At 41.2% G+C, this 12869-nt stretch overlaps 1 protein-coding gene across 2 annotated transcripts; it reads right to left on the bottom strand.

Annotated features, from left to right (window-relative positions):
• Positions 1 to 22: 22 nt before the first annotated feature.
• GJB7 (gap junction protein beta 7) lies at positions 23 to 6400 on the bottom strand. 2 transcript variants are annotated; one of them, XM_036379671.2, is made up of 2 exons: positions 5693 to 6400; positions 23 to 145 (listed from the first exon to the last, which is right to left on the bottom strand). In XM_036379671.2, exons 1-2 carry the CDS (start codon positions 6398 to 6400, stop codon positions 23 to 25), a joined length of 831 nt encoding a protein of 276 aa, XP_036235564.1. The 2 variants fall into 2 exon arrangements, with proteins under 2 accessions (XP_036235564.1, XP_054370135.1); XM_054514160.1 differs by lacking the exon at positions 23 to 145 and having other exon boundaries at positions 5606 to 6400.
• Positions 6401 to 12869: the final 6469 nt, after the last annotated feature.

The following is a 12869-nucleotide window of genomic DNA, read 5'->3' as shown; positions in this document are numbered from 1 at the left end:
TATCTATAAAATACACGAGTCCTTATGCCATACCATTAAAAACTAAATAAACAAGGCACTTTCTGAAAGGGAAGTGAGATGGTGGTCTTACAGATAAACTCGGTGGTCGTGCTCTGTTGGTGGCATGGGCTCCCTTTGCGCTCCTCTGCCTCTCGCTGACTGCATGTGGCACCAGTCACAACCTCTCTTTTCCACACTGGAACGAGCCTCAGAAGCTGCTGGTGCTGCTTGTAGTGCCCGGGATTGGAGCAATTCCTCTGTATGCTGCTAACTGAAATGACAGGTATCCCGTTTGTTGAGTAACCAAAAGTGTGAATGCATTGGTGGGAGCTGTCAGTACCCAGGAATCTTCAGTGTTGGTTTTCATGTGTGGTTATGTTTGACTCAGCCAGCTGGATTGTGTGGTACTAAAAACTTTTCTTGGATTATTATCGTTACTGGATGTGACCTACCTTCAGTAATATAAAACAGTCTTTATCTTGGGTGAGATTGGCTTGATTTTTTTTTTTTTCTATAAACTTGTCTTGCTGTGTAAAGCTTTTGCATCAAGTGCTAGATTTGACTGCTTGTAAGCTATTCACCTGGAATCTCTGACAGTTTTCCTAAATATCAGTGCAGAGAGCACCTTCCTACAACCAAATGAAGTGACTTATTGCGAGAGTGAGGATTATGTGTGAACAGCAGCAGCATTTGACCTGGGGCACAGCCCTTGGTTTGCTACATGGTGCTAAATTGCTTACCTTCGCAGAAAGCCCGTGCTTCCATTTGAACAGAGCCCGTCAGCTCCTCTCACTTTCCATCCCTCCCAAGTGACCAAACTCTTGTTATGCCACGTTAGTAAATCAAAGGTGCAGTCTGAGAATGATAAAACCAAAACAAACCCTTGTATTGTGACTCTAAGAGCGATCATTATAATCATTACAAGTACACAGTGCCATTTTCTACCTGCCAGAGGCTGCTGGTCCCCCTGGATGGAGCTGCTGTTGGTTACCAGCGACGGTGATTGTACAGGGAACTTCTGCAGGGGAGAAGAGGGCAGAGATCCTCAGGAGAGGATCCTCAAAGCTCACCTGAATTCTCTTGTTTTCAGCTGTACCTATACCACTTCAGCCACTGTCAACAGACCTCGCAACTGTTAGTCTTTAGAAGAATGTTTGTGTTGTGTAAGTTGAATAGTTTCAACATTCCCAATGATTGATACTGTATCATTTGCAGTTCTTGGACTGAGAATAGTATACAGCTATTTAGCTACACAGTGTTATACTAGAATGCTATTTAAAAAAAGAGAAAAGGATTAAAAAATCCAATGCCATAAATATTCAGGAAGCAATTTCTGATTTGGATCTGAATTTTTGAGAATAAAATATTTAATATTGTCTCATCCCAATCAATCCAATTAAAGCAGATGCTATACCCATATAGTTAGTACATTCCATGGCACACTCCCTTTTAGGTGGTTACTGACAGCTTGTCCAACAGGTAAGCTAGTATGGGGTTTGTTGTTTCCTTTTTAAATAGCAAACAGGAGTATTTTGAGCTTAAAATGTACCAAAGGCAGGGTCTGATTTAAAATGTCACAGACTGCAGAGGGTACTCTGGTTTGTAAAGCCACCTACAGAAACTCCCGAGGAGAAAAATTTGGTGTTTGCATTCAGATGTTTTACCTTGGGTGATAGAGAAAACCTCCCACCCTAGCAGTTGTAGCACACCTGGATGGGCAGCCTCTCTTGGGCCTGTAGCCACAGCCCTGCCCTCGGGGCTGCTGAGTGGGATGGGGCTCCCAGGTGGCTGAGCCAAATGTACCAGCAGCACTTCAGCCTGCTTTGGGGTGCCCTAAAGATGCTCTCGCCCTCACTGCCTAGTTCCCTGTCTTCTGCCTTTTCTTTCTCCTTCCTCTATGTCTCTGCCTTCCAGAATTGTCACCCATTAACTGTGGAGCATTCAAACAAGGTCCTTCCTTTGAAGCCCCATGTTGCCATCAGGAATGTGCTGACTACAGCTGCAGGTGTTGCTGATGGGGAAGCAGAGCATGGACTGTTTTGTGATCAAAAGACACCTTTAAACTGACAGTCAGCCTCTGGTACTCAACCATGTCTGTAAAGAAATTTGCTATTACCTGAGCCCTAATTCAGTGTAAATAAGAGTAGTGGGTTTATCCCCACATGTTTCAGGGTAGTCCTTCTCAGCAGGATGGGGAGACGTTGGCTTCTAGAGCATTCTGCTGGGCCATTTGGTTTGGGATGCTGGATAGTAAGTGAGCAATGCTTGTACAAACAGCACTGGAATCAGTTGTTGGGTTGGGTGAGGGGCAAGTAGTTGGCTAATTGTTGCAATTAGTTTCTGTGCCAAAGAATTGGTTGGGGCTCCCACCTGTGTGCAGGGGAGGAGGGACAGGGACAGGCTACGCTGGGGTTTAGGTCCCCACGTTGTAGAAGCACCTGCTCATGCTCTGCTCAGCCCTGCCTGGAGACTTGGTATGGAGATGATACAATTAAAGGGATAGGAAATGGGGCCACTGGTACTGGAGAAGGGAGTAGAGGAAAGAAACTATCAGCAAATAGGGAAATATTTTGTCAGTGTCTTTTTTTTCAAACCTCTTCTGTCCCAAGGCAAGAAGCTTACTTGCATTTTAAGGAAAATTAGAGTCTATGTTAGACACAGATCTTTTGATGTTTGCAGGGATGTTTTGAAATACTAATGAGGTAAATATTTTTGTATGAACATGCATGCAGTGATTATGTTATTTCTCCATTACAGTATGGGCTCAGAGCAGCTTCCTATCAATTGCTTATATCCTTGCAGAACATAGCACTTGAGTTCAATTTTTTAAAATGCTAGTCTGAGTGATTCAGAAGTTTAGTGACCAAACCTGTAAACTCCTTTGAACCAAAAATGTAACAGCAAATGCCTTCAGGGGTGCATGGATAAGCAAAACTTAAACTGGAGAACAAAGGTGTATAAAAGCGGAGAAAGGGAAGGAGCCAATAAAAGACTAAATGGTTGCCAAGAGCAAGGGTTCAGAAAGCAGATGTATTGGTTTCTGTTCTCTCAGGTTAAGTGATGCTCATTTCCTTTTCATTAGTAGCCATGTCAAACACTCAAATTTTGCAGCACATGATGCGAAGGCTACTTGGCTATTTGCTGCGAGTGAGTCGGGTTATGTGGAGTTGGTCCATAATAATTTTTCATAATATCTCTCATGTAAGGTACTGGCTTTGTCAAATCTGAAGCATCCTCCAAGACTCAAAACATTGATTTTGGAATTTATTTATAATTTCTTGGCTGTTGGAAGACAGAATTAAAAATAAAACTTTGAATATCCATTTCAAAGAATTAGAGTTCTTGTTTGATGGGAAAATTCTTAGTCTAAGTGGTAATCTCTGACCAGCCACTGAGCTTTAGGGGGTCCTTAAAACCCTTCAAGCCCTGATTTAATATACTTTTTTATTAGAGAGCTGCTAATGCACTAATTTTATCAGAAACCTGTGTTGGCTAAACTGTGTTTGCTTCTCTTCATTTTCTATCAAATAAACCTTACCTTAAAAACAATGAATAAATATTTATTGTTTTCAATAAATAATGTGCTCTTAAAAATCTGTCCACAGTTATTAAAACCCAGATATTTCAGAAACATTTTTGTATTTTATAGTTTTGCCCTTGTCTTAATAAAATGATGCATGAGGGTCCAGACAGGCCAAGGTAATTTCGGGGTTTATTCTCAGTTACTTAAGCTGCAGCAGTTGCAGTTTCACAGGGTTCATGGGCAGTTTTGCTTCAGACACTCTTTGATGGGCTGTGTCCAGGAGCTGCAAAAGACTTTCTAACTGCATTTCTGTCATGAGTCTTCTGTGTTTGTAGAGGTTTAACAGAAAATGTTCTGAATTGTATAAAGTGCCCTGTCTCTATATAAGCACTGATTCAGCATCAATCAAGAGTTAAAACTATCTGGCCGCAAGCTGGTATCTGAGGGACTGCTGTTGCTGCTAATTTCAGCAGCAGCAAATGTCTTCCCATATTTGATAAAAGTAGGTTTATTTTAGGGAAAAAACCAAACAAACAAACAACAAACCCTACCTTGAAAATCGCCATCAAAAGTGCATAGCTTGTTCATTAGTTGCTAAGTTTTGTTCTGTACCTGCTACTCATTAAATGTAATGCTTTGTAACCAAAGCCATGGAGCCGGAGGGGGCCTCAGAGAAAAAAAAAAAAGTAGTTAACCTGCTTTTGCCACTGTTTCTTCCTCCTTATTCTGGCACAAACAATACTATTAGTTCAGCATTCAGGCAGCTCCACTTCAGTTGGTGCTTTTCTCTAAACAGTGCATTTTGATCAGGCTCAGTACCAGATGATTGTCCAAAGGTCTTTCATTCCAACAACAGAAAGAGAACACTACTCTGAAGAATATTTTAAGGCACTACTTTCCATTGTCTTAGAAGCCTAGGTTCAACAGAAGACATGTCTTAGCTGATTTCTGTCCCTTTCCTGTTAGCCCAAACAATGCAGATAACAAAGAGCAGAGGTGTGTGGTGTTTATGAAATACTTTGAAATTTGGGGGAGGGAACAGGTGATTCTTTTTTACTTTGTTTCTACTTGAGGCTTTTCACATTTTTTATATTTCATGTGTTCCTCTGCAGCAGAGAAATCTACTGAAGGAGTAGCATATTTTCAGCCTTACTAAAGGGACCAGATTCTAGGCTACTTAATACTAGGGACTACTGGCTACTGTATTGTTCTGCTGTATTTTGTGGTCTGCACTTCTCTATTCAGATCCTAGGGAAGTAGGAATGATCTGTTCACCTAAATGCCACAGAGCAGAAGACAATGACATGGGAGCTGCTTGGTGCAGGTGACCAGGAGTTAACTCTGTACCCTGGTACATGCTGCTTGCACAAGTTTGAGCAAGTGCCTTTCTTAAAGGATACTTTTGGATTATTAACACCCTAATAGCTGTAAAGGCTCAATTCCAAAAGGAGGTGCTCCACAAACAGCTAAATAACCAAATCTGTCTTTATCACATGGGCTAAACTAGATGTGTCTACCTCTTCTTGGTTCTTCTGTTTTTGAGATGTTTTATAGTACAATGGAGTGGACTCGTGACTATCCAGCTCACTTCAAGGCACAGCAATCACTCTATGCCAGCACTTTGCCATTGCCATTTCAGCAGTTACCAGGTCTGATCCACCCACCTGACAAATCCTGTACACCCCTTGCTGTTCATCTTAATCAGTCCCACGTTCTTCCTATCTCTGCATATAAAATGCCTGTTTTTTCTTGTACCAAAGCAATTCTGTGTAATATTCAGTACACAACTGTTTGAGCAAATGTTTCAGCATGATTTATCATAAGCATCTGTGTTTATATTAAAGCTTCATGGAATTCTCAGAACTTCTACATTTCTTTTTTCAACATGAAAAGGTCTCAATGATTCTATGTACGACATACATAATGTAACCAAATTTATCAGCTCAAGTAATGGGGAACTAACAGAGAAACAGCATTTCCTATGTAACTATCCTTTCAAAGGATAGTTCTGCAAAGCACTGATTGGAAAAGCAATTTGTCAAAAACAGCTTGTGTAATGGGAGGGTGGTCTCCAGCCTTCTTTCAAGTCAGCGGGGAATTTTTTTCATGTTCATCTTGCATATTCAGAGGCAAAGATGATGAGCTGTTGTGGAGTCGTCCTGCAGCTGCTGCTCTGTTGTGCCTGATGAGTTCTGATTCGCAGCAATTGCCTTTTGAGCCTTGCTGCTTCTTCACGTGTCTCTTCAGATAACATTTTATGGAGTATTTGAACATCAGATAACTCAGTTCACTTAGATTTAATACAATGCACAGGCATGAAGTTGCCACCAGAAAACAGAGGAAAATCATTTTCTCTGTGGGTTTGGAAATATAACAGTCTACAGTATTGGGACATGGTTTTATGTCACATTTCACAAGATGTGGTATTTTGAATCCGTTGTACAATTTATAGAACAGAACAAGAAAAAATATTTCAAGTCCTGTTTTTAAAATGAGGCTGATTAGGTAAGTGCACAGCAATCCACCATCTATCTTTCCTGGATTTTTGTAAAGTTTCTGGTTGTGGTTTTTCTCTCGGTTCTCTCTGTAAGCAACATGAAAGACAACCAAGAGTGAAGGGGTGGAGACCATGATTAATTGCAAAGCCCAAAATCTGATGTGAGAGACAGGGAAGAAATGGTCAAAGCAGACATTTTCACAACCAGGCTGCTTGATATTGCACTCAAATTCATCATGTTCATGTTTCCAGATGTTTTCTGCGGCAGCAACATAAAGCAGTAAGCGGAACAGGAACACAACAGCTACCCAAATTCTTCCAATTCCTGTTGAGTATTTATTCACTCCACTCAGTAGATCACGTAAGAACACCCAGCTCATTTTTCTCATCAAGGAAAGATGGAAGTGCTATATCAAAGAAACACAAGATCAGAGAGATGCATCCTCTTGGGTGAAGATAAATGAGACATTCATTCAACATGAAATATAACCAGTAGCTGAAACAATTTAAAATTATTAAGCATTTAGAAGTAATTTAATATTATTAAGCATTTAAATAAGAACAACAAGCTGATCTTATTTCTGATAATAATTCTGATACATTCTAAGGCTATTGAACAAAATTTATTTGCTGTTTAACTACATTTTGTCAATTAGGCTGAAGTCTAATCATTCTGTTAAGCTGTCCTCTGTAAGAAATGTGCCTGTTCTCCCTGAGGGACTCCTGTCAGGTAGGGCTTTCTCTGGCAAGTTCAGGCCGGCACTACCACTGAATTGCACTCAACTTAGCCCTGTCAGTTATGCAGATACTACACACAGTCAAGTCAGATTTCACTTTCACATTTATGCATAGGAACCAAGTGTCCCATACTAAGTTGACTGCAAAAATGCAAATTGATTGCTTTTTGTCTGTGGTCTAACTTTTGGGTAAACTTGTGCAATATTTTAAATATTTTCCTGCTTCATTGGATTTTATTTGTCATATTTCTTACCATTACTCCAAAATATGTGTGCACATTTTGTGTGTGTGTGTGTTACAGTTGCTTATCTGCACAAGCCTTCCCCTGTCCTAACTCTGGAACACTTCTTTTGGAAGAGCTACCTAAGGAGCCACTGGCAGGGAGACTCATCAGAGTCAAAAGGAGACCTGAGGTACCCACCCAGAATATACAGTCACCTTTGCACCTGGCCCCATCTCCGGGTCTGACTGGATCCTTGGGGGTATCAAGCTCCTTTGTTTGTAAGAGCAAACAGTGGATGCATTCCTGGCACACAGAGTAGCTGGGAGACGTGAGGTGAGGATAGAAATCAGAAGTTTCCATGTGTTATGTCATTTAATGTCCTCATGGCAACTTCTGCTTCTGCAAGCTCTGCCTAGCAGGAGAGAAAATGGACCCCTCTGTGGCTGCAGTGGCACACACAAATCCCACTGACCCTGCTAATCCCACTGACCCTGCTGTAGCTGCAGGTACTGCTGATGGAAAAGTTCATCAGCAGGCAAGTTTGAGTAGTAGTCAGGCCACAGCATCACAAAGCTTCATGAAAAGGTATTCAGGCACTGGAATGGGCTGCCCAGGGAGGTGGTGGGGTCACCATCCCTTCAAGGTGTTCTAGAAATGACTGGATGAGGCATTTAGTGCCATGGTCTAGTTGACCATGAGGTGGGCATTGGTCAAAGGTTGGACTCAATCTTGGAGGTCTTTTTTGACTTAAATGATTCTGTGATTCTGTAAGGCTCAACACACATGGAAAGCTCACTGCTTCTTTTGCTGTCCCTCGTTCTGCAGCCCTATGGTCAGGCTTCTGCAGGCAAGCAAGGTTATTTGGATAGTCCTGCATTGCTACCATCAGAGCTCAGCACTAGCTTGAGGAGCTGAGGGGCAGCTGCAGAAATTTATATATTCCTGATTTATGCTGCCAAGAATGGTTACCAAGCTACTCCTTTATGCTGCAGATAAAAAAGATAACAGGGAAATGCCAGCTTATATCCTTTCAGACATATGCTCCTATGCTTTTAAATATGTTTGGCAGTGTGGTTACTTTTTCATTAAAGAGCTATTCCTGTCTTCCACAAACAGAGTTCAAGCAGAAGTTTAAATCAAACTTTTGAAGACATGAGCTTCAAGGCTTTAATGCTTTCTAAATAAGCAATACACAGTCACAACAGTCTCAAAGGAGCTGAACAGCAAACATGAACACACCACCACCAGTGGTATATATTACCACTATATAATAAATCACAGGCAAGGAAACAAAGCGTTCACTGAGCAATGTTAGCACATGCACGTGCATCTTGTGGATGAGCTGTCCTCTGGAGATTTGAAGGAAAACCTCAAGAGGCCTCTTCTGAGGCTTTAAGATGGCACATGGACTGTTGGGAGGGAATTCTGAATTTTGTTATTCCATGGAAAACAAGTGTGGCTGCAAGGGGGCTTTTGCTGATGGCCACTAGAAGTGCACCATCCTTTTCTAAAGTAAAAAGCCTGATTCCACCTATCAATCCATGGTTGGAGGTCCACCAGTTCTGAGCCTCCAGGTGAACAGAAATGAAAGATATGCTGGGTCACCAGCAAGGCACAAAAGTCAGTGGGAACCAACACTGGTGGAAATCAGGCCATGGTTATCCCTAAATACAGATTGAGAAATTTACCTCGAGGTCTCTTTTTCCCAAAGCTGAGCTGCTACTTCCTTAACTGAGCAGCAGAAGGGATTAGAAAAGAACAACTTTACATTTTCTTTGCCAATACCACATTGAGAAGAACAATATAAAGGAGAATAAGAAGTCCCAACCAAACAAAACAGGGATCAGGAATTTGACTAAAGTCAACAGATCCTGAGCAAGGGGCAAGTTCCAGCCAGGCAGAAGATTGGATGGATGAAATTCCTGCAAAGTAATTTGAAAGAGAGCAACACATTCTGTTACCTAGATGTTTAGTAATAAGGCATCAGGGATTCCACAGAACTGAAAGTGGTTCCTGGTCTGTGTGCTCTGTTGAAGAGAAACTAAAATTTATTGAAGGACTGCAGGGCAGGTTTGTGGCCCACAGTGCTTCTGCAGCCAGAGGTCTGCAGAACTTTGGTTATATTTTTTCCAGTTGCAGCCTTAATTTGATAATGAGAAATGGCTGTAGAGAACAACTTTCAGCTTCAAACCTAAAGGGCCACAGAGCCTCTTTTGTAGTATTGTTTGTAACTAGCACAGCACCCCTGTTCAAAGGAGCTGCAAATGTGCTTTGGAAAGGTTATGTTTGCTTCATGACCACTGTTGCTATAGATGTGGATGTTAACTGATGCTTTTGCATCCTTTGAAAATACAATTATTCACTGAAGCATTGCAAAGAACACATGGAATGGAAAAAAAAAAAAAGAAAATGGACTTCAAAGACAACGAGTTACTCAACAGGTAAACAAGAGAGGGACAGCACAGGCACAAGACTAACGAGGGGTCAAGTTAGCTCAGGCTAGAGAAGACACATTAAGTGGGCTGTATGAAATTCAGAGCAAGGTGAGGATTCAGACAATGAAAAAAGAAAAATCATCTAGCAAGCACATAGCTGGGCAGTAGGAAAAATATGACAGTGGTATTTTGTTAACACTTCAAGAAGTGGCAGTACACATGGCAGCAGACACTGAGTAGTGTTGGGGCATGATGCTTTAGCAAAATTATATTCTGGCTAATGTAAGGACAAGAGAGGAAAAGTGTGATCCAAATCCTTGCAACCAGGGGGAGATTTTAGCCTTACAATCAGGAGAAGGTTCATGTTGTACAGAAAGAAACAAAGGGAGTCAAGAAGAGAATCTAGCTAAAGAAATTGAGTAGATTGTGGGAAATGTAGATGACATAAATTTGTGTTGGGGTAATGTCCAATGCTGAAGCTAAAAATGAAATTACTCAAAGTTTTAAGAAAGTTACAAAGGCATTAAAGGGGGATCCCCTTGGCACTGTGGACATAAAGACCACAAAAGAGACTTGGCCTCTACTGGAAATTACCAAGGAGGCATTAGACAGAGATAAACAGTAGAAGAAAGCTTATTTGCTCCAAGTACTCAAGGAAACATTAAATGGAGCAAGAAGTGAAAAGCAGGGATTTGTGGTTAGACTTACTTCAACCCTCTGCTCAATACACACATGCACACCACAGTTTGAACAGAAGCTGAAGATTAGAAATATGTTGATTTGTTTTTCTCTTTACTAGCTGAAGTGTGAGTGGTAAGCATGAAAACAAGATCTGCCAGTCAGAAAATAGAGCCAATAATCTCTCTTCCTCATCACATACATCCTTTATTCCCTATATGGGATTTAGACACCCCCAGCAACATACACATACACTTTGTCCTGCTCATGAGAGGCACAAATGACCAGAAGAGGCTTCCCACCCCGTTTCCCTCACATGTATCAGTGACTTGATTTTCCCCCTTGGGGCTGGGCACGTGTTCTGCTGAGCAAACAGAGTAACCTGAATGCACCACTAACTTCTGAGCGTGCTGAATGTACTTTATTGAGTAAAGTGTTTGAATAATGCTATTGTTGTTGAATATATTCATCAAATATTAATTCCTGTCATTCACTGATGCCTACAGGAGGTTGGCTAATGTGCATTGAGTAATGCATCCATTGAAAAGCACAGTGCTCAGAGATTTACTTCACCTAGATTTCAATCAGCTCTGCTAATTTAATTACTTTAAAAGCAGAAAAGGTATTTTTGTGTGGAGGAAAATGGCAGGTAGAAGGCAGTGACAGGAAAGTAAGAAAATGCAAGAACAAACTGAATAACAGAAGAGGAAGTGGGGAAGCATCTTCAGTGTTAGAGGCACAAAGGGCAGGCAACTTGGAGCTCAAAGAGCTGGCAAATTACAGGAAAAAGGCACAGTATTTTGGGAAATGGAGATGGACTAGTGAAAAATAAGAGAAAGAACACAAGCCTCTGAACAGTGGATCTATCAAGTCTGTACAAGCAAGCTAAATTATCCTCACAGTTTGAGAGATGGAAGAGCTCTTTTTTCTGATCTAAACATTGCTGAGGAGTATTTGCTGCACATACAACTTATCTTTATTTATTTTATTGATTTTATTTATTTAATTAGTTTTAATAACAGGAAGAAAGAGAACCATAAATAGTGACAAAACATGATAAAGAAGAGAGCAGAAGTAGAAATCACAGAGGATATAGGACCATAAAAAAGCAGGGCTGGTAACAATCTTTAGAGTCCATTCTCTCCTTTATTTTTTACACTTCAATCAAAACACCATCACAGCACTTTTTTTTTTTCCCAAACATCAAGGATCCTCCCAGTGTTATGAGGAAAAGAAAAAACAAGTACTGGCACAATGGTTTCCATAAACAACCAAACAAATAATGAAGCTTATCTTCAGGTGTTCATTTAGTAACTGCATTTTGCCCTTATCTTTTCTGTTTGTTGATATAAGGAGGCATGCATCCATTTTACGGTTGCTGAGTCTGTTTCATGGACTGCCTACTGCTTCCTTAGTGACCACCAGACGTGTGAGGTCCACAGGCTGAGAAACACTGATTTGCTTTGTTCTCTGGCCCTAAAAAGGCTTAGTTGTGCAGAAACTGTTCCTGGCAGTTCAGTCTATTCTTAAGTTGATGGAAGCTCCACTAGTCCCCTCAGCATGCTGCTCTCATTACTCTGTGCTCTGCTAGAGAAGAGGAGGGATTCAGGAATCCTCCTGGGAACACCAAGGAACAGTACCACTTGATTCAAAGTCACATTACCAAGCTGCACATGTACCAGCTGTGCAAACTATTGCACATCTGCAATAGGAGCTGATAAACTCTTGCTAAAAGTCACTAACCTTGCAATCACTTTGCTTCTTGTTCAATGATGAGAGTGCCACGGGTATCTCCAGGTACCTATGAGAGAGTCAGCAAGAGAAAACAGGAAACATAAAAATTAACTTTGCCTTCTTCAGACAACTCACCTCTTTTATTAAATAAGTAAAGCTCTAACATTAATGTAGTATTGACACTCATTTTTTAAGGCTCTTCAAAAGCAAGCCAGGTAGAACCTGACAACCCATGAGCAAACACAGCCCTCCTGGGTCTGTGTCCTGGCCAAGCTGTTCACTTCTGCCATGACCACAGCTAGTTGTCAGCAGTGCAGCAAAGCCCATGGTTCTAAGGCTGATGTGAGCCAAAATTTTCCCACCTATTTCATCCTTCAGGTGCTTCCAGAGGAAGGAGATGTCCCCAAATGGCAGAGGTAAATATGCTGGCAATACCTTGTTCTTCTCATGTGCAGACAAAAAGTGGACACTGTAGATACTTTAGAATGAAATTCATTGATATGAACCCTTCATTAAGAGGTAATGGGGAAAGGGCATCCTCTCCTACAAACACTGTCAATCTAGACAGAGAAAACGTGCTCTCAAGGGGCAGATGTGGTTTATCCAGCATCACTCAGCACATCAGAGGCAGAGCTAAGAAAAGAGCCATGGTCTCTCATAGCCCAGTCCCTTGCTTTCACCTCCCTTAGCTTGCTGATTGTAACCTCTCACTGTTCCATGCCTATTATTAACTTTTAACTCCTTGGAGCAAGAAATAAACTCTTTGGTCCACTGGAAGATAAACCTCTAACTACCGTGATATTAAAAGCAGAAATAAGATATTAAGTAGGGCTTAAAATAGACATGTGGAATGTAAAGACATTAGCCTAGATACTTATTTGTCAACCAGCTACAGGAAGGAAAAGGAAACACTAGATGGAAGACAGCTCAGCTGGTCATTTAGCACAATACTGGAGATGGTTGATTTGGCTTTTACATCTGACTTTCACATGGGTTTCTGCAGTGGCTTGGGGTAAAACTCCTTTTTTTCCCTGTGCTTCA

The sequence above is a fragment of the Molothrus ater genome, chromosome 3 (genome assembly GCF_012460135.2).
Source record: "Molothrus ater isolate BHLD 08-10-18 breed brown headed cowbird chromosome 3, BPBGC_Mater_1.1, whole genome shotgun sequence".
NCBI lineage: Eukaryota > Metazoa > Chordata > Aves > Passeriformes > Icteridae > Molothrus > Molothrus ater.
Note: the sequence above shows the minus strand (reverse complement) of the source record. Positions and strands in the feature narration are given on the sequence as shown.

Bases quoted from the DNA above. Each gene is read 5' to 3' on its own strand.
- GJB7 (XM_036379671.2), bottom strand. From the start codon at position 6,400: ATGAGCTGGGTGTTCTTACGTGATCTACTGAGTGGAGTGAATAAATAC. The intron at 146-5,692 runs GCAGCTGCAGGA...AGCGAGAGGCAG, and splicing joins TCATCAGGCACAACAGAGCA to AGGAGCGCAAAGGGAGCCCA.